The sequence below is a fragment of the Sceloporus occidentalis genome, unplaced genomic scaffold, assembly GCF_023333645.1.
Source record: "Sceloporus occidentalis isolate IW3139 unplaced genomic scaffold, rSceOcc1.0.p SCAF_1, whole genome shotgun sequence".
NCBI lineage: Eukaryota > Metazoa > Chordata > Lepidosauria > Squamata > Phrynosomatidae > Sceloporus > Sceloporus occidentalis.
In genome coordinates this window covers 37,946,108-37,968,814 of record NW_028316981.1, presented here as the reverse complement: position 1 = coordinate 37,968,814, position 22,707 = coordinate 37,946,108, and the positions used below count along the sequence as shown (strand labels likewise).

The following is a 22,707-nucleotide window of genomic DNA, read 5'->3' as shown; positions in this document are numbered from 1 at the left end:
TCTGACTTGCACTATTGTAATTCATTAACAGAACACCAGCCAATCATTTAATACCGGGCTAGGCAACCATTTTGAGCCGGGGGCCGGGTTGCTGTCCCTCAAACAACTGGGGGGCCGAAGCCAAAAAATAAATAATTAAATAATTTTTTAAAAAATTAAATATATAAATAAACCAGGACAAATGTAGGACAAAATTTTCTAATGGAAGACACTTTTTTTTAAAAAAATGGAGGACATGCGAAAAAATTTGCTGATTTTTTAAAAAATGTTAATATAAATGCATGTTTCTGAGGCTTCTATAGACAATTGCCCCCCAAAGGCCCCGGTGGCAATAGGCGGCAGGACCAGGCTGGGGCCGGTCCCAAGGCCTTGCCGGGCCGCATCCAGCCCGCGGGCCGCAGGTTGCCTACCCCTGATTTAATAGTTTGCAGCACTGAGTTTATTTCATTAATAATACATTGCAGCTATACCTCCATGGACATTTTAATATAATCAGAAAGAGCTAGTCTCATGGATGGTGTGTGTGTGTGTGTGTGTGTGTGTAACACGCATGTATAAATCTCCATGTGAGCAGTGCTTCCTCTGGTACATGCTTACACTTAGAATTGTCGCTCTTATCCGGTCATTGTCCCATCATTGACATGTGACGGGCCTGTCCTTTGTGTTAACAGGAATTCGCATGAATACAATTCCACTTAAATAATGGGACAAAGCGAGACGTCTCTGAAATGCTGTCATGCAATCTTGAAAAGGACGGGAGAGCAATCTGCTTTGCTCCCAAACCTGTCCCATCCTGTCCCGGTGTGATAATCTCCAGTACCAGGGAAATGGCTTTCTTGTTGATCCATTACAGCAATATGTGATTGAATGAATAGCCCTCTGCCAATGGATATGTATAGAGAGAGACTGAAGAATATCTTGATGTTGGTTAGGAATGGGTGTAAGTAAAGTAAATATGGGCGGGAGGGGGATGACAGAAAGGAACTGTAGGGTAGAGGGGGTCTTTTTCTGGAAGATTAAGAATGCTATCAATGATCTCTTTGCAGTTTATCTACAGCTTCTTTGCACTACATGGCGGCTGCAATCTTCTTCTTTAATTACTTTATGATCATTAAAAAGAGAGAGAGACAGACGATACAATTGCATTCTTTCTTTGGACCTGCTTAATGCATCACCTGGCACCAGTCCTGAGTTTGCTATAGAGAGTGCAACAGGACCCCAATTTTACATCCCTGCTGAGTTTATCTTTATGCAAATGAGAGCATGTGTGTAACATATTTTGGTGAACACGTAAAACATGAGCTCTTACCTGCAGATTGTAATGTGGAATGTGTGAAATTACATTGAGAAAGAGTTGAACTATTTTCTTCCAGTGGTGGGGTGGGGTAGAGAAAGAAAAAGGAAGGAAAGAAGAGAAGCTCTGGAGTATTGTTGCATATTTTGATATTGATAAAGGAAATAAAGTCCATTGTACCATTTATTATGGTGGTGCTGAGCTCTGGGATTTGAGAGATGCATTCTTATCTAGAGATTGTTTCTATTCTGGTGATGTGCCTGATTAATAATTAGTATAGCAATTAATGATTGGTGTAGTGAGTCATTAAGAAGGAGGCAGAGAAGGGCAGGCAGGAGAACATCAGTAGTTTTGCATGTTTGCTCAGTGCGGGTGGTGTGGGTGTAGAGCAATGAATGGGTGGAATGGGAGGTCGTCCTGAACAGATGGTTGGTTTGTTAATTTGCTATGTCAGTTGCTCTGATATATTTCAGGTTTAGTACCAGTTAAAAGATAATCATGGTGGGGTTTTACAACTTCCTTACAACTTTTACTTTGGATACATATTGAAAGATTTCTCTACCCTATTTTCAATGCTTTAGAGGTGACACAGACCACAATAAAGAGGTACGGTTTTCTGTGTTTCTTTTTCCGTCCTGTGAAAAGTAATTTCTGAGCAATATTCAGCTACTAAGACAGGAGAAGCTCTGTTTTGGTAAATGTGTAACTGCTCAGACTCCTAAAGTTAACATAGGTGCTTATTACTTAAGTTTCATATTTCCAATAGAGAACTAAACTATATTTTAAAAAGAACTAAGGATTCCACCAGTGAATCGTCCATACACCATTACAGTAGCATCATATCACTTTATCCCTATTTAGCCCTGGTGGCACAGAGGTTAAATGCTGGTACTGCAGCCATTCACAGCCACAAGGTTGTGAGTTCAGTCCCATGCTCCAGGTCCACTCAGCCTTGCATCCTCCTGAGGTCGCTAAAATGAGTACCCAGCTTGTTGGAAGCAATTACCTTGCACATGGTAAACCACTTAGGGAGTATTTAACTGCTCTGATAAGCAGTATAGAAATGTACTTGCTGTTGCTATTGCTATTGCTACTGTTATCTGTTATGGTTTCAGCATGCAAAATTATGGGATATGTAGTTTGGTGAGTACCTTTCTGCTAGAGAGTTCTAGTGCTGTGGTTCAGGGGAATTAAGTCTCTAGCAGAAAATTCTAAGAGCCTCCCCAGACTATAGATCTCACAGTTACACATGCTGGAGCCAAGGCTGTTAAAAGCAGTATCAGACTGTGTAGTGTACATCTACTTCAGGGCCTTTCCATGACTTTATTGTGGGCTACTTGGAACGTTGTCATGTAATCATGATTTCTGTGACAGATTCTGTGTCACTAGAAGAAAAGGTCTATGGATTCAGCTTACTTACTGGATTGCTAGCTTATATACTTAAGATCCATACCAACTGTTGCTATACCCTTAAAACTTACCATATGTAAGTAACCTTCCTTGGAGGTTTTTAAACAGAGGCTGGATGGCCATCTGTCAGGGATGCTTTGATTTGGATTTCCTGCATGGCAGGGGGTTGGACTGGATGGCCCTGGTGGTCTCTTCCAACTCTACGATTCTATGATTCTATGATTCTATGATTCTATGTACTTGTAGTTTGACAAAATTGACCCAAAAATGTAGGTTGACAGTTGGCACATCATATCCATGGATTTTTTATCTACAGGTTTAAGCATCCATGGCTTGAAAATATTTTAAAAAATATATAACTTCCAACAAGCAAACCTTGATTTTGCCATTTTACATAAGAGACACCATTTTACTATGCCATTAGATTTAATGGATCCCTAATAGAGGCAGGTTGTTTTTCTTGCTCTTCTCCCTTCCCCTGATTTTTTTTTTCAGGCCACATTCTCATTCTTTTCCCTCATATTCCTTTCCTTATCTATATTTGTATAGATATAGGCATTTTAAGATCAGCAATGCTATTTACACCCCTACTGTAACCCTCAGATAAACACATCATGTCCTTCTCTTTGTTGTTTTGGGCTTCCAAGTTGTTTCTGACTTATGGTGAACCTAAGGAAAACCTTATAATTGGGTTTTCTTGGCAAGTTTCTTCAGAGGAGGTTTTCTATTGCTATCCTCTGAGGCTGGGTTTACATGACCAAGCCGAGATTCACATTGTGGTCTCCAGAGTCAGTCCAGTGCTGAAACCTCTAACCCACAGTGACTCCTCTTTAATTCTTCCTAAATATGTTACCTCTATGCATTTTTAAAAGAAGAGGAAAAGATTTGTTTGTTACGTGTCCCTATATTTTACTCTCAACAGATCCACAGATCATATCATGGGTCATAGCAAAATCTATAACCCAAACTTGCCCTCAGCATACACACGACGTCGATTTATATACAAATATGGTATCCCTGCAGAATGCCACTAACATAGAAGCTGTTTTCTTTTTTCTCTTATGCTATTGTGCTTAACATTCACTTGCCCCGATTGCAACAGCCAAAAGTTATTGCTTCTATAGGAATGCTATTCATTTTCTATCTTCTACCTCCCCACTTTCATTTCTGGCACAAAGACAGTCCTTAACAGTGAAATCAACATTGCACTTCATGTGTATGTGATTCTCCTTGGAAATTGTCTGTAGCAACTTCTTCTGCAGTCGCATCAATAATTTCACATCCAAGCTGTTGATCAGAACATTGCCTCAACTGTGTTTCTTTTCAATTTTAGATATCTCCCAGATTTCCAAACAAGTGTAGTCACCTTTCTTTAAATATTTTCTTTTACTTTTAGTATTTGCATGAGAGGGCTCTTTTACCAATCATCTCTGTTTTGTATTTTTGTTAAAGATAAACTTGTTGTCCTGTATATAGATCCTGATGACATTGCCCCATCCTGATTATTGTTTGTTCTGTCCTTAACTGAAGTCATCATTGTGACAACACAGATAATCTAAAAGATCTTTTTCTTGAGTCATTTTTACTGTTCCTTCTGCCTCCAATTTCCTCTAAAACATCTTGAATGTGCCATCTTTTCCATATCTCCTCTTAAAGCCGATTTCTTCCTCATAGCCTTTTCCTTTTATATCTAGCATGGGAGACAACCTGGACTTATATCTGCTAGCATTTAATCATAGCTTTGGTGGTTTAAATGGGGACAAAAAAATTCGCTATTATTCATTGTCTGGCCCAATAGCAAGTCCAGAAATTCTGTCAGGAAGAGCAATAGAGCTACAAAATTTGCACAGTTTAATGTCTTGAAGTGCTTTGGAGCACCTTTCTGTCAGGTAAAACACAAGTTTAGTGTGCAGAGAACACATTTTCTGATGAGAAAATATGTTTCGAAACAGAAAATGTGATCTTTGCACAATGTCCCCTTACATGTCTTTCTGTGCAGAAAAGTCCTCTGTAATACTTATGGACAACTGCATAGAAATGCTTCTTTTTTCCTGTAGTGGGGAGAAAACTACAGTAAGTTACTCACTTTTGTTTTATGAGGATGGAATGGTTAAGGATTTACATCCCTAGGTTTAAATATTAGTCTCTTGATCCATTTCCTTCTTGTCTCCATTGTCCATTCTCCCACCTTCCAAGTAACAGGTGATAAATTCATTAGATTAGAAACCTTGCATTGTAGAGTACCATATTTGTTGGATGCACATTGTTTGTTTAAGCCTAAGGTCAGCTGACATATTTGATTTGGATGGTTTCCTGATTCTAGTTTGATGGAGCAGTTCATTTGCATCTAGCCCTCCCATTCCCACTGATAACATTAAATACTAATGAAGCATTTTACCACGAAGGGGATGGTCCTGTTCATGTAAAACTTTTCAGTACTTTTTGTTGGCTTGATTTTTTGATATTCAGATATTACATCTCCAAATTAAATTCTATAAAGTGTTACTGGATACTTAACTGTTGGGTAGGTTTTGGCTTGTTGTTGTTGTTGTTGTTGTTGTTATTGTTGTCAGCAAATGGGGCAGAACTGGGTAGACTGGGATTAGGATGATGCTTTAGTTGGAATGCCACCACAGCATTTTATTGTAAAAAGGTTTTTGCTGAAGACTATTCCACACTAGACAAGCAAATGAAACAGGTGGATGCTTGGGACTAGATGTTTTTTGGATTTTGGATTTCTTGAGATTCTAGAATATTTGCATATACATAAGAAGATATGTTGGAGATGGGACCTAACCATAAACATGAAATTATGTTTCATATATAGCTTATAGCCATAGCCCAAAGGTAATGTTATACATAATATTTTAATATGTTTGTGCATGAAACAAGGTTTGTATACACTAAACTATTAGAAAGCAAATTTCAGAATTCTGGGTAAAGCATGCTCAGCTTGTATTCAAAAAATAATCTTGCCTTTGATGGGAGAGATACTTTTAATGCATTAAAACATTGTAAAGTTGCTTATGTATTTTTATTGTAAAGTTTTAAAATGTTTTTATCTGTGTGCTGCCCTCTGCCCCTTTCTGGGAAAAAGGCGGCACACAAAATAAATAAATAAGACTGAAAAAATTAGGAACCATCATGAAATTTTTCACATTTCAGGACTTTTTTGTGGAATTTTCAGAAAGTTTTCCCCCCCAAAACAACAAAAGCAATTACAACGTTTTTGTTCCAAAATAAGTTGGATTACTTCTCCCTAATGCAATCTTTTTTGACCAATTAAAAATAAAACACAGTGGGTTTCTTTGTTTGTTTTTTGCATAAAACATCTTTCACAAGAAATACCTGAAATACCCAAAAATGTAATTTGCAAAATCTCATCCTCATCTATCAGGCAGAACATATTTGATATTTTTCTTCCTTGCATGAGAGAATGAAATAAGTGAAGATTTACATTACAAAACAGTAATATAGCAAACTGTAGAGCTCAGGAGTACTGACTCCCAACTTTCAAGGACACTGATTGTCTTACATTTCAATTTCAGTGAAGAATTAGCAATTAACTCTTCTGCATTTTATTGAGTTTGAACATCTGCAATCCCTCAGTGACTCTCAAGATCTCAGAGCCATACTGTTACACACCCATTGCCATTTGGGTCATAAAGAGATGAGAAAAGAGTGGTGTGCTATTATATATAATTAAGTACCAGACAATCATTGGTTGTATGGGGGCAGATGGTAAAACTACTAGTCAGAAAATTTTGGGGCAAGTGTTACTTCAAATGAAAGCTTTGGATCAGTTGGGAGAAATTGCAGGGAACAATGTGATCACAAGGAAATGTCTTTATTACAATTGGACAAGGTGATACTCTTGACTCTTTTACATGCTGAATTATATTAGATCTCTGTCTCTTCGCTTTTTTTTCTTCATAGTTTTTGTTTTTAACCTTTTCTTCTCCACTTCTCTACATCATTGAGCAGTGCTTTCCCTATAGCCAGAAGGGCACAGGAGGTGACTTGCCCCCTTGCTAAACAGATGCCAGTGCCAGTCTGTGGGTCAGCTACTAAGGATGCTCTTAGAGTACTGTGATTTGTTTCACTTCCCCTGGGAGGTTTAGCACATCACCTCTCCAATATGCTCAACCTTCTTTGACCCAAAGCTTGGGATCTGTCCAATTCCAACCCTGGAACTCCCAAATGACTGCATGAGAAGCTACCTTAGTGTCACAGGGCCAGCCTGTAAATGTTCTGTTGATTATTCCATCCATTTCAAAGCCTCTTTCCCCCTAAGTACTAAATGAAATTTTAGATTTCGGATATGTCTAGACATAGACAGTGTGTGATAAAGTTGATAATACATTAATCATTTTTAACAACAGGTAATATGCATAATTTATGGTGTTGCAGTGCTATCTTTTTTGATATTTATGATGGATAATGCTCAGTTTTTGCCCTCATATTACTGCTTTAAATTATACCACAAGAAAATTAATGAGAAAGTAGATTTATGGGTTTCATTTGTTTGTCAATTTGGAAATTAATTGGGTGTTAATTTTAGCCGTCCCTCATCAGACCAGGTCTTTAGTATGTGTGCATTACTTTGCATTCATTGAAGCCTACCTCCCATTTACTGTGGGTCACTAGCTTTGCATACATTAAAATAGCCCTCAGGCTCATTCTCTTGATTACTTTTTGAGCTGCCATGCATTAGAAAATTTACGCCTTTCTGTTATAATTATGAAAATTCTGTATAGGAGGATGGTCCTTGTGTAACAGCAAATATGCATTGTGCCAGAGCTTTGTGAGGTCTCATGTAGCAAAGTCCAATTATCATTATTTTTTCCTGTTTAGTACTATAAGGTGATATTGTCAGTCTTTATTTTATGACCTACAGCCTTTGAAATCGCAAAGACTAATTTAAATTCATTAAATTAGCCTGTTAGCCCAAATGGAGAGTCGCATTAAAAACAAAACAATTTTTTTTAGAATACCATGAGCAAATGTTTGCCCTTTTATTCTTCTTCTTGTTCATTTGCATTTTTCACATTTCTGGCAAAAGCTTTTCTCACAATTTTCCTCCTATTATTTTAGTACGCATTGCTTATAATAAAACACCTGCCTAAAAATAATCAATACCACTTTAATATATAGTGGAGAATGGTGCTAATTTTCATCTCCTAATTTGTTTATTGAAGAAAACGTTTCTTATTCTCAATGTGATGCTGACTTTTTCTGCTCGCTTACTTATTGAGAAAAACGTGGCAAAATGTTACTTTACCAATTGGTACACCAAAACTATTCAAAACTATTCATATAGAATTTTTCTTTGTCATTATCTCCACTAAATAGGATTCTATGGGTCTTCCCTAAGTAAGCATGAAGTTATTTCAATATGTGAGATGATATGTGTGCTCCTACAAAAGTTCCTTCAACTGATTCATTATCATTTCAAAGTAAATTTTAAAATGTATGTGAATTAATTAAATGCTGCAGTTCTGGTCCCATTACTAAAAATGTGCATGTTCATCCATGGTGTGGCCAGCAGCTGGCCCCAACTTGACTTACAAGAATATATGGTACATGGTCATAAAAATGATCACAACAGGCTGCTATACTGAGGACACAGATACTATCTTTTCCACATCACATTGGGGTCACTGGTAGGAAGGGTAGAGATAAATGCTGGCATAGGAGCATTCATGCAGTGCTTCTAAGACTGATGTTAGCAAACTCCCCCCCCCCCCCCAACTGCCATATGCCAGGGACTGGTAGCATATTTGTGCCCTTTGCTACTACTGCTTTTTTTCTTTCCAGGAAACTCTCCATGCAGTGACATCCCATGGGTTAGCACTGGTCCAAGGACCACCATTTTGAGCGATACTGCATTTAAGAAGTGCTTAATAATTGCCCATATGATAAATTATGTACAGGGCAATCCTATGCTTTTTGCTTAAATATAACTCTTTAAAATTTTCACTGGGGTAAATTTCTAGGTGAATGTGCACACATAAATGTGTATTGCTTTTTCATAGACTTGTTTAAGTTAAGTTAAAATACAAAGTGGTATATTCATAATAATACATCACTGGCATCAACATAAATGGCTGACAGTCAGTTCAAATAGAATGTGTGTGAGGGGGGTGCAACCTCCTAACTTCATGCAGCCCCCAGAGCCATATTTGTCTTTCCCAGGAGACCGCCAATTATTTTAATTTTTTAAATGATTTTATCAGGTGAAGATGTTAAAAATCATACAGGAAAATAAAAGTGATGAGGTTAGAGTCACAGGTTTATGTTCTGTATCAGATGTTACTTCTGTTTTCAGTTAAGATGGTCTTCCCTTGTATGTTTGCCTGATGAAGAATCTTTGCCTGATGAACAATCCAGTGAAACTTTTCTAGTTTGCCCCCCAAAAAGCATTAATGTTTTGTGGATTTTGTTGTATTTTGATGCATAGCCAACACAGTTATCCCTGAATTTGAAGATACTTACGATAGTTACTCATACCTAACTAAAATATCTATATAAAAAATTAATGTAGACTAGATGGTAATTGTGAAAAACTGTATCCACACTATAGAGTTAACAATAGAAAGCTGTTTTAATCTTCATTTTAGTAGATGGAATATTTTGGTATTTCAATATCATATTTTGTTGTGAAACTCACACAGAACTACATGAGCATTTTATGGCATCATAACCTGAATAATGTCAACCCCGCCCCCCTTTGTTAAAACCCTAGTTGAACTTTGTTTCCATACTGGGGGCAATGATTTTTTTCAAAACAGAGAAATGGAGGAATATCTACTAACCAATGACCTAAAGTATGTTTTTGCACACTTTGAATAATAATATATAGACCTTCCCCACTGTAATACTTGCATAAAGTAATTTTCTTTTTGTTTTTTTAAAGTTTGGGAAATTCTCTTGCCATCACTATTTCAGCATCCTAATGACATCTTCTGTTTGTCTGCAGGGTGGCTGGCAAAAAGAATAACCCTTCTCTGGAAGACATACCCCTCAGAGGAGACTATTTTGTTGTCAGGGTAGAAAATTACCACATTAATACTAGGTCTTCCTATAAATAAAAACAGCTATTTTCTTTCAGGATTTATGTTTGCTTCCTAATTTGGGCTGGTTGACAACAATTGCCTCCCCCCAATTGTAAATGATTGTGGTGGTAATTTTTTTACGGACACAAACATTATGTGGGTTAATATTTTTTAAATCCCCCGTGGCCTTTTAAATCTCCTGAAATGCACTGGAATTTCTGTGGGGTCAGAAGTTACTCACTGAAAGCTTTTTTCAGTCCATCTGGATGGGAGTAAAAATGAAAAATAATCTGGTTTGTTTTCACTTATAAATTTATCCTTATGAAGAAAGTGGTTCAATGAGCTTCTGTGACTCACAAATGGATGTTGCACCCATGGAGAACAATATTCAGAACTGTCTAGAATTGTGTAGCTTTCCTCAGAGAGCATGCTGAAACATACCTGATCATTTGTCTCAAGTTTCATTTTGCCTGCTGTGTGAACATCATAACAATTTCTCTTTGTGGTGGACATCTAGTCTTAGATGACTGAGTAGTTCTCTCTTTTTTTCTTAAACATAACTTATTCATTTGATTTACTGTTTGCTGTGGTTTTGTTTACTCTTATTAGTTGGAGTTACTTCATTTGTGTTTTAATTTCTTACCTATAAACCATTGGGTGGACTTCAGTTTTTTTAGGTCTGGGCAGCTCTTCAGAGAAATGAATGGGTCTTAAAGGATATCAAGCCTGAACTCTCACTAGATGCGAAGCTGACTAAACTTAAACTGGTGTACTTTGGAAATATCATGAGACGATATGGCTTGGAAAAGATGATAATAGTTGGTGAAGTGGAAGGCATTAGGAAGAGAGGGAGTTTGCATTACAGGTACATCGATTCAATCTAGTTAGACCCAGTAGTTTACAAGACCTGAGCAGGGCAGGTCTCTCATTCATAGGGTCACCACATATCAAAGTTGACTTGATTACAAATAATAGCATAGATTGAGTGGCTACTTTGATGCTTCTTCTCTAATGCAGTGTCTTATGGTTATGACAAGAGGAATCATGCCTTATTCCATGCTAGGATTTTACAATCTGCAACACTAATTACTGTCCCATATTGACTGGAAGAGAGCAAGTGATTTCAAAAGACTTGGAATGGCTGTGGAAGCCTATTCTTTGGTGTACATCCAGCTTGGATTTGGGAAGGGTCATCCTCTTTCAGTAGCCTCAACCATATGTAATGCTGACTGCAAGCATTAAATTTCTTGGTGGGGTATGTTGTCAAGACCTTCAAATATACACTCCTTGGAGTGCCCACAAATCTTGGCTGCATACCAGGGTCGACAACAACTGAAAATCATCAGAAGAGTTCATATATTCAAGATTTTATCCCTTCAGCAAGTTACTACACAGAGTTATATCCCTTGTGCCTTACTCCTTCCATATAATCGTTTAAAAGAGGGGAAATGGTTATCTGCCTTGAGATCTCCTTTCTCCCAAATGTAGTCTTGTGATTTTATGGCCAGGACATAATCTTTCTGACCTAAGAGTTCATGTTGAATTCTTCTACTCTACTTGAAGTATTGCTACATTCTTCAGATGGCTGCTGAGTACTGGCTTTCTGTGTAGACTGTATGGTGCACCTTTTCCAATCAAATAGATCACAGGTTGAGTGTCCCTTATCCAGAATGTCAAAATCCAACATACTCTAATATCCATTTTTGAGCTACAACACAAGTAAAGTAGTACATAACTGCAGTTGTAAGGTTGGAGGAATCTATGGATGGAATCCACACCTCCCACCGTTTCACAAATCTTCAGTCTCTCTCCAGCTTTATAATGTCTCATTAGGTGTATGCAAATATAGGTATTCCAAAATCCAAACAAATCCAAATACCAAACACTTCTGGTCCCAACCTTTTTGGAAAAGGGATATTCAACCTGTAATATTATGCTGTATAGTGGGCCCTTGTAATCCGTTGAGTTTTGTTTCCATGAGCACCTGTGGATATCAAAATCCTTAGATGCTCAGGTCCCATTAAATATATTGGCATAGGAAACTGGTGTCCCTTATATCAAATAGCAAAATCAAAATTTGCTTTTTGGAGTATATACATTTTTTGAATATTTTTAAGCTGTGGGTGCTTGGATACGTGGATAAAAAAAATCTGTGGATAAGGAGGGTTGACTGTACTTGACTAAAGAATATGTTGTATGCTTCTTCATTTGCAAAGTGGGCTATGGATACTGTTACCTTGGCCTATAAACTAGTCAGTTTTTTACTTCAAATTTTTAATTATTTTTTTTTTAAATATATACCCCATCCTATATGAAGACATCTCAGGGCATCTTTCAAATACCACTAAAAGAAGGGTAGACCAGTTAAAATCAGTAAGATAGTTTAAACGAGCTAAAACATATTAAACAATATAGTGAGTTAAAAACAGATCTTGCTAAATTTAAAGTTTTTACATTTTTATATAACAGTTTTTGTAGTGAATCAATGGGGCCCAAAGGCTTTGGTGAACAGCCAAGTTTTAAATTGACACCTAGTGACATTAGTGCTGGTGTGAGTTGGGACTCCAAGGGGAGAGCATTCCACAGTTATCTCCTCCACAAGGCTCTGAAGCCACTATATCCATACATTCTTTGGCTTCATTTTTCTGTGGAGTATGTTTCTGACCTACGTAAGCTGTTACCATGATCCCAGACACACACTTCCACCAGTCCTTACCAAGTAGATAATCAGATAAGTGGCACTTTATTTGGCAGATCTCTTTTTTCTTCAGTTTTCATATGACACAGAAATTTCTTCTGGTAGTTGTTCTTCTCCCCCCCCCCCCCAGGTTTCCCCCCATTTTGTGACTTTAAGAACCACAAAGTCCTGCATATCTAATGGCACTTCATTCATCACCTGTGAACTCATAAAACTCACATTCCTTTCTTCTGCTTGTTCATATGTGACATTTTTAGAATGAGAGGGAAACAGTGAGGCACACTTCAACATGCACAGTGAGGGTGTGGGTGTCGATTTCCCAACAAAAGCAACTCAGCTCCACTGTGTGCCTGTGTGAGGCCCTTACCTGTGAGTTCACAACCACAGTTACAGGTAAACAACCTGTACTTTTGCCTTCATTGTGTGATTTGGGGAGCAGTGTGCATACCAGAAAAAGAGACTTTCCAACTAGATATTGCCATTTAAACACTTACTTCAGACTGATTTTACCATTATCTCTCTTCGCCATAGAAATAAAATGCATTACAATAGCCTGTGTTTGGTAAGTTCTTTAAAGGCATTTATTCTGCTTCATATAAATAATTGATCAGCCAAGTTAATTTACTTCTGCCTGACTTGGTCAACCTTAATTAACTGCCCAGGAATAAAGACTGATTTTATTTGTTAGTTTGAAATCTATCACAAACGTGAAAAACAAAGGGCTTCATTTTGACACAAATTTTGCACCAGCTTGTTCCTCAAAGAGATTGCTTATATCTGTACTGACAGTCCAGCATTTATATGCTTGCTAATAAGAATCTTTAGCAAACTTAGAAGACATCAAATGGATGCTCATGAAATTTTACATAGATTTGCAGATGGGTAGTCCATGCTAGAAATTAATATTGGAAAGATAACTGGGAAGTTGTTTGTTTTTGCTCAGGTCTTCTTTTACATACTCTGACAACAAAGACACTCTTGATTTATATGCAAAACAATAGAGTTCAGCATCAGATTGTTCTTTTCCTTTCAGTCATATTTTCTTGCAGGTCATTGCTTTGATATCTGTAGTGATGATAAATCCACTATAGATTTGAGTTCAAAGTGTAAAGGCACTTTCAAAGATGCTGAACAGTCTTCCCAAAATAGGCACAGCACCTTGTGTAGCTTCCTTAAAACTCAACACACATTTAGCATCCTGAAGTCAGGAAACCACTAGCCTCCCCACTTTTTATTTGTTGTTCAGGATGTTTCACTTTGTTCACATAATTAACAATTTAATTAGTTTTACCCTTTCCCATCAAAAACATTTTGGATAAGTTGAAAAACCATAAGCTCATATATTTGATACAATAGTAACTTTATTTGCTGGTAAATTGCCTACTTAGCTGATAGAAACTCTAAAATGGCATTAAATCTTCTATGGCTATTCCTTACTCCACCACATCCACAGCACTTCAGGGGTCTTTCAGCCAAGCTGACATTGGCAGTCTGAAGGAAAAGAGGGTTGTGCCTTATGGTCTGAGCAGTCGTGACTTTCCAAATTTACAGGATATACCACTGCCAAGACTCCCATGGCAGAGGGGCCACTTGACAACAAAGAGAACTGTTGGTGCTGTCACCTTTTTCTCAAACATTATAAAGATCAGATGTCTTATGGGCTATGCAGATTGCCTTCAAGTGTGCTGGATTGGGTCACGGCAACCGCACACCGTGGCCCCGATCTGGCCTTTCCAGGGCACAAAAAGGAGCCACAAAAAGCAGATCCTTTTTGCGCCCTGGAAAGGGCGCGATAGCTGTGGCACCACGGCTCGAAGGCGCTCATTTGGGGCTGTGTCATGTGGATGTAGCACCAGAGGAGCACCTTGACGCCACACACCATGTGGAGCAGCATGCGGCATCATGGCACCCTGGGGGCAGAGTCGGGGCATACGTCATGTGGATGCAACACCCCTGCTCCCACCCCCTTGGCTGGCCTTAACGGCCGGTGTGCACAAAGCCTTAGTCAAACACTAATGCTGGTTGGAACAGGTGGGGCAATCCCCTTTGAGCTTCCAGTTGCTCAGCTGCCTCTTAATTGTAATAGATGAAATCACAAAAGGATAATATGCTGCATCATTAGAAGGTTGCACTCCTTATCAGTGTCTGCTTCTAGAGTTTCTTTACAAGATTAGACTCATATCAACTGGCTATTGCCCTAACTTTATTTTTTAAGTGTGTTCAGTGACTCATGGCAATCTGCAATTGAACTGTTCTAATAACACCTTGTGAATGGAGCTTCTGACTCATAGTGGCATGTGGTCCATTTATGTTGAGCCCTAATATGCCTGGCATCACATAGTAGCACTTGGTGCTGGTAGTGAGTGGGTGGAATTTGTTTCTTAGGTAAATGTGGATAACCCAAAAAACTTCTGCAGCATATCCTATTCACAATCACTGTCATGACTAAATTGCAGGGTGGCATGCACAAAGTCTGTGGCTGATGTAGTGTCCCACATACATTATAATTTATAAAGGTCTCACGCAGTGATGCACAATACACTGTCTTGTTATTCTGTGGTATAACCTTAACAGAACTATTCTGTTACAACATCATTTTCTTGTTTATATCCTGAGTGGTGGACTAGGGATGCTTGCATTAAAATATATTCACCTCAACATCTGTTTGTATTATACATACTTACTATTTTTCCTTTTTACTGAAGCATTGGGGAAAATAAAGTTGTATTATCCAGTAACATTTTTGGGAAGAAGATATTAATCTGTCCATTTAAGGGAACCTCTTGAAAAACTCCAGCATCTTCCTTGAAATGAGGATTCTACCATCAAATGATGATGGTGTCACTTCTCCAGTGACAAAGGTTGTCTTTTTCTACTGTGAACCTTTTTTTGTTTTTGTTTTTGCATTTTGCTGGTGCTGTGGGAAGTATGATAATATGGTTCCTTTCCATCCTAAATGGTTGGGCAGAGCGATGACTCCACACAGAGAGAAAGTCAGCACTGTAGTTTATTCACACGTTGTTGTCGTTGTTGTTGTGTGCCTTCAAGCCATTTCCAACTTACGGCGACCCTAAGGTGACCCTTTAATGGGTTTTTCTTGGCAAGATTTGTACAGAGGAGATTTGCCATTACCTAGAATGTCTTACAGGGTTCAAGTAAAATATTCAGACGCAATTAAAGAAATTCAATTATCAAACTTTAAATCTGTGGTTTTTATGTTACAAAAGGAAAAGCTATTGCACAATTGCTTCTACATTTAGAACCAGAATTTACATCTAAAATTATATAGCCCTCGCAAGAGATAAACATAAACTGGTAGCTTGAACCATTAATGAAAATATAAATTGTAAGAAAGGAAAATACAAATGTTAACAGTTGTGGCAAGCTTTATGTCAAGACACATCTCTTTATAAATGGCAAGTGTTTTAAAAGCTGCCTTATTTTCTCTTTCTTCTTCCCTAAATTATTTCAGGTTTTTAAGTCACGATGCAAGAATCTGGGACTGAGACAAAAAGTAACAGTTCAGCCATTCAGAATGGAGGAAGTTCTGGTAACCACTTACTAGAGTGCAGCCTACGGGAAGTGAGATCAAACGGGGAGACACCTTCTGTGGAAATTGGTGCTGCAGATCTAGCCCATCTTCAGCAACAACAGGTACTGTAGATTATATTGCAACTATTTTGAGTGTGAAGGGGACAGGAATGAAGCACTTTTGTCATATAAAAACACTGTGGTATTTTCCATCAAATAGATATTTGTGAGGTTACACATGAAGATATGTATATATTAATGCATGGTTTGCATCTTGTAGAAGTAAATGCAAATTAAAAAATTTATCTCATATAAATTTCTTTCTTGACACAGGCATCAGGAAGGTGAAATAATCACAGCCTGATTTTGTTGTATTTGTGGTGACAGAATAGTTTTCACTACAAAAATGTTAATATTTGTTTCTACAACAAACAAATTATGATTGAGCTGACAACAATGTGTAGCAATGAAGGATTTTTTAAAACAGAAAATCCTGTTGAATAAATCTATCGTACAGTCTGTATGTGGTCTTCCTTTACGTGGCTTTCAGCTTATAATTAAATGAATGGGGCATCAGATTGTGATCAGATCATTGGACTAGAGAGTTGGAGTTATGCTAGAAATAAAACAAAGAATTTACAAGTGCAATGGACTTGAGGGAAAATTATTTTAAAATGGGACATAGGTGGTGTTTGACACCAAGTAAGATCACAAAAATATATAAGACAAACTCTAATGAATGTTGGAAATGCCAAGAGAAGGGATGTACATTGTTCCATATGTGGTGGTGATGCCCAAAATTAAAGGTCTTTTGGAAAAATATACACATAACGATTGAAAAGATATTTAAAATAAAATTTACTCATTACGCTAAATAAGATGATATTTAAAATAAACTATGAACTGAGACCTGAAATCTATTTACTCATTACGCTAAATAAGATCCCATCTCATATAGAAAGGAAACACTGGAGAATTTTACTTTATATGATAACAGCGTCAAGACTTTTGATAGCACATAAATGGAAAAATAATGAACTTCCTACATTAGATGATTGGCTATTAAAATTATCAGAAATTATGATGGTGCGTCTGAATCAGAAGTACATGAACACAATCGAGAAAGAATGGCTTCTGGTAAATGAGTTTTGCAAGAACAGATGGAACTAATCTATAGGTAGAATAATTGGATGACAGGGAAATAAGATGAAATTGGAGGGGAAGAAAAATCCCTTGCATTGCATGCGTATAAAACTTTGTGGCTAGGGAGATATATGGGGATATATCGTAAAAGAATAAAAGACCAATAAATTGTAATAGACATGGTCAGGAAGAAAGGATGACCTTGCAAGAAACATTGAGGAAGTAGTATTTTAGGGGTAGTGTTTTATGTTATTAAGTAAATTCTAATGCATATTATTGGACAGATATGCTTATGTTTGAAGAAAAATAAAGTATATAAAAAATGAATGGTGCGCCCATGACACATGCACTGCATCATGTGTGCACGCACCCCATTGTTTTCAATGGGGTGTGAGCATAAGCGGTTTTTCCCTTACGTGGAGGGGAGGGTCCGGAATGGATCCCCCACTTAAGGGGAGGATTAGAATTGTAGAAATGTATTAGAATTGGGGAAGGTTTGGACTGTACGTAACATTCTGACTTAAGAAGAATAAGGATTGTAATTGAGCTTTTAATTTTTCCCTTAGTATAGATCAGTACTTTTGAGGGTGCACAGATATATTTATGAGTGAAACTTTGGTATTCTGAAATGCTGAGGGGATTCTTAAAGTCTTTTAAAGAAGCATTTGGAAGTGTTGTAAAGACTTTTTAGAGAGCATGGTGATCTTGTCAGCAGGTTGCACAGTACAAAAAAAAAAAAACCCTAACTTGAAAATGCCTTGCAAGAAGCCATTTTTACTATTTTTTCTGTTCCCTGGGAAAACACACAAAACAAAAATCCACAGTAGTTTAGCAGTTTAAGATTTGCATGATGCTAAATGCAATAGACAGTTATTTCAGTTATTTTCTTTCTATAGGTTCCTTAGTTGAAGTGAGAATACAATCAGTGAGAAAATCACAGCCATGCTGAATTCATTACTGCAGTAGTCACACAAAACCATGGATAAAATTTCAATAAGTGCAGGCCACAGTTGAGTAAACAGTTGCACTGAAACTTAATTCCTGTTGACTTTTCCCTCATTCTTTGCCAGGGGCACATTCTGAATAGTGCAAAGACAACAGGGGTTGCAGCTTTGATTAATATAGGACAGTAGAAGAGAATTAGAACAGTAAAATGCATCAGAACAACACAGAACAAAAAAAAAAAAAAACCCTTCCTTTTAAGAGGCATCACATTAAAATAAGCTTATGCCACTATAGTATACAATCTGAGCATTGTGAGTTTCCTCCCCACATTTTTATTCATGTACAGAACTGTACACACATACGCACATACGTAAATACATTCACACATTTGCAGAAAGCACCCTATAGTGGAACACGCAAAGCCTTGCCACTTTTTTCTGTTCTCCAGATATTAATCAGTATCAGGACTGTCACCTTCTAACCTCTGTATAATCAAGTTTCCTCCATAATCAACAAGAGGGATCACTGTTGAGTGAAGTAATATCTTAATCATGCATGTAATGTGTTGTGTCACTCAGCAGCAGCCCATCTGGATACTTAAGGAGATGCAGCTATGTATTCCAAAGAGAGGAGTGAGTGTCCAGTAGCCCATTACCAGTACCTCTCCAGAATAGCTAGATATATTGCCTTCCATATGTTCTAGAAACAAGAGGCTGGAAATGCTAAGAAATGTCTTCTCACACATGATTTTAATGGAATATATAGGAACAAGGATTGCATTTGCATGTAGATATCGTCCCTCCATATTTGCAGCTTTGGCACTCACAGTTTTGATCATTCACGAGGTCAAGGCCACCACATGCATGCTCACTCCCCCTTCGCTCCAGCCCCTCCTTACCACTCTGTATGTGGCCTAGCTGAGCCAGCTACAGGGCGACAAGGAGAGGAAAGAGAGGCAAGCGCATGTGCTCCTCCCCAACCCCTCCCTGCCTCTCTGTAACTGGGGAGAGGGGTTATTCATGAAATATTTGCATTTGCAAAAGTCCTTGCCCCCTAAGCCCCACAAATATGGAGGGACAACTGTAGTTCTTCATGGTCTCTGCAAATCATATAAACGAGTTGTACTGTGCCTGCACAGTGCTTTTCGGAAACTTCTGGAATCACTGGGTAACGTTAACTTTGCAATTTTGTGGCGATAGCTCTACCCATCCCTTGTAAGTCCTCTGCCTTCCCGCTCATTCCCTAGTTCCTTCTTTCCACCACGTTGGCTGCTTTAGGAACTTTGCTACTGGAATCCGCTTGTTATTCTCTGGAAATCTTGACCTCGGCTTGCTTGACCATTCTTAATTCTGACACCCCCCCCCCCCCCCCCCCGGTGTGTTGTTAACCAATCTGTAAGTTCTTCGACTTCGATTTGGATTCTGATTCGGCTTATGATGTCCCTGGCAAATATGGAGGGACAACTGTAGTTATCTATTCCAAATTTGGATCGCATAAAATCACCTTTAGCTTAGTCTTGTCAGATGATTTCTATATACTAGGAGATATAGCTATGATTATGTAGCTATTATCTATCTCCTGATTCGAGCCACCCCAAACCCATCTTCGAAGCCAGACAGCTGCACCAGCTGAGAAATTCTGCGGCATTGTTGGGTTGATGAGGCACTAAAAGATGATGCTTCTGTCCCCTGCAGCCAGGGATCCAGCGAGTAACTGCTTGATGGCAGGAGGTAGCTGGATGCATCATGCTTAAGCAACCTGCTCACTAACATTTCAGAACTTCTTGGTTTGTGTGGCTTCTAAAGTGTGTTTTGGGGAACATTTGTGGTTGTTGCAGTAATGCAACACCCACAAATGTGAACTGAAAAATTTACGCAGACATGTAGCTTACATCATCATAAATATGGAACAGTATGCCAACCATAGTGTTTTGTTTCTGGATTCAGACAGTTTGCCAGTTTCAAAGCCTATTTACACATGTATGTATAATTTTTCCCATTAAAATAATAACAAATCAGCCATCTAAATGTGAATCATAATGTGTTGGTCTCAGTCATTTCCAGGTCTTCTACAAGGTGTAAATGCTGAAAAGAGTAGGGTGGGGTAGTTTTGAATCAGCTAGTGCAAGTATGCAATATTTTGTTTTGTTGTTTCTCCCTATACAGCATATGTTCCCAGGTCACTTAACAGAATGCTTGCTATAAATGCTCATTCAATAAATCTGAATGGCAGTTAAATACGTAAAACTGTTGTTTCTTGACAGCATTGCAATTCTTTTTGACAACTATGCTACATTGTCTGATGTATCACTAAAGGGTGCTTTCTGGTTTTATATTGTATGAATTATCTTGTTTTTCTTCATGTGCAGTAATACCAGTAGGATCACTTCCTTTACAGAATCAGATTCAGAAATTTGTAAAGTTCTAGCTAGGGAACTAGTTCTCACCTCTTTCTCTCTGAAATGGGAAATACCAATGCATTCTGAGTGGAATCAGTGCAGTTTTATTCCAATCAAATTTTCTTCTAAATTTTTTTGTAATGGCTTTTTGTTTGTATTTGTAATTTTGCATGGGACTTGTGAGCCACTTCCATTAGGGTTGTACCATGTTGGTACTATTGCAGAACTCACTTCTGAGACAGTGTGATTGCCCTTTCTTTTTTATTTCTCTTTAGAAAGGCAGGAAAAACTGTTACATTTTATCAGTCTCGTAATGCATTTTGTGTCACTCTTCCAATTTATGTTAATGATACTCTCAAATTTTATGATATGATAGGATTTTTTGCACTTCTTTTTCTTGATATTATGATATGGTTTTATGATAGTTTTTACTGTAGATTGCCTTGGGTTCTTAGTAGGAGGACAATGTGTTTTAGACAATGTGTTTTAGAAATGTATTAAACAAAGTCCATACAACGAACATTGTTTAAAATATGAAGTTTTTTTCTATACATATTATACTTTATAGTCTGGAATTACATTTTTTGAAAAAATAACTTTTAGATGTCATGTACTTTTTGGCACATTGCTATTAAACCTTAACCAGAACATGTGAGTAAATCCAGAGTCCTTATAAGACAGGCTGAAACCTAGACATCACACCACATTTATTATTTATTTATTTTAGAGTATTTATCCCCCGCTTTTCAGCCACGAAGGTAAATTCAGACATTTCAAAATCAGTAATTTTTTTAGTAATTGTTTTATCACATGCCTACTCATAAGTGGTTCCAAAGCAATGTTCAAAGATAGATTAAAACATTTATTTAAAAGCAGATTGAAAACCATTTTTAAAAGCCAATTTCAAAACTAAGTTAAAAAGCCAAAGGCCCTTTTTTCAGAATCATAGAGGTTTGCCTGCTAGCAGAAACAGAACAGTGCTGGAGCCAGTCTGATCACCCTTGGGAAGGAGTGCCACAGTCAAGGTTTGCTACTTGCCTTACGTGCTGTTAGCTGTGCAAAAGGGCATCTGTTGAAGATCTTATTAGCACAAACTACATATTAAGTTAAGTTTTTTGTTACTGTTTTGCTGATTATCATAAAACACATTTGTCAATTCAGACATCATAGCAAAGGAAATATGTTTTATAGTAAGTATAGTTGGGCAGGACATCTCTAAATACTAATTTCAGGAAATGCTAGTAACTGATCAAAAATATACTGCAGAAATAATCCAGTTTGAGACTGCTTTAACTGTCCTGACTCGTTGCTAGGGAATCCTGGGAATAATCACTCTCCTGTACCTAACTGGAATCTATATAGAATGGTGTATATACATCACATCCCAGCAATGAATTAGATTAGGATTTCCCGACTAAAAGCTGGAGAGGACTTGTGTAACTCTTAATGGTTGTTTAAGCAACAAACATACAGCATCTGCTCAAATTCCTTCTTCTAGCCAACCATTAAAATACAGGAACCCTTTCCAGTTCTTACTCTGGAAACCCAAGGTTCAGTAGATAAATAGGTCTAGAATGAGAATACCACCTTAAACAGTGCAGGGGGTTTATAGTTCCAAGAAAAGTGTGATCTTGAGAGACTGAAAACAGGACATGAACCCTTCCAAGGAAATTAAGATAGCTGGAAATGCTCTGAAAAAATCACATAGGTGAAGGAAAGGATATCACATCCTATGAGGTATTTACCAATAGCGTGGCTGGAAGCTGTTTAAGGTTCTGCAAGAGCCCATCAAAAATGATCAGTAAACAATAAAATATGTGTTGTTGGATGTATGTTTAGGGTTTTATGTGTACATACATACACACACACCAACACACACACACACACAAATTTCTATTAAAAAAACTCAAAGCACCTGCCATAGTGAATGCTTTGAAGGGCTGTCCTTTGCCAGTTCTCATGTTTTAGGAAAACATCCATTATACAAAATGCATGTTTTACTGCTAGTTAGATATTTGGTTCATAAAGTATTGTTATGGCTTCAAAAGGAGAAATGGGGTAATTTAATTTGAGAACATTACAGGAAGATTTGAAGAGCTGTTTTGAACAGCAGCAGACATGCAAACCCCAGATGTAGATTTTTTATACTGGAACTTCAAAACTATCAAACCTACTAATTTTTTGAATAGTCTAAAATTATTTCAGCTTTAAGGGATGAGGGCTTTGGGGACTG

General features: G+C 37.6%; 1 protein-coding gene across 8 annotated transcripts in view; it reads left to right on the top strand.

The window, feature by feature from the left end:
• FOXP1 (forkhead box P1) overlaps nucleotides 1-22,707 on the top strand; it is a 699,809-nt gene that overhangs the window by 387,700 nt on the left and 289,402 nt on the right. For 7 of the 8 annotated variants that reach the window (XM_089519524.1, XM_089519514.1, XM_089519475.1 and 4 more), the window contains one exon: nucleotides 15,930-16,111. In XM_089519524.1, coding sequence (XP_089375650.1) covers nucleotides 15,944-16,111 — 168 coding nt within the window. In that variant the 5' untranslated portion in view covers nucleotides 15,930-15,943. Of the gene's footprint in view, nucleotides 1-15,929; nucleotides 16,112-22,707 lie in introns of those variants that run through there. The other variant, XM_089519544.1, reaches the window with a different exon arrangement.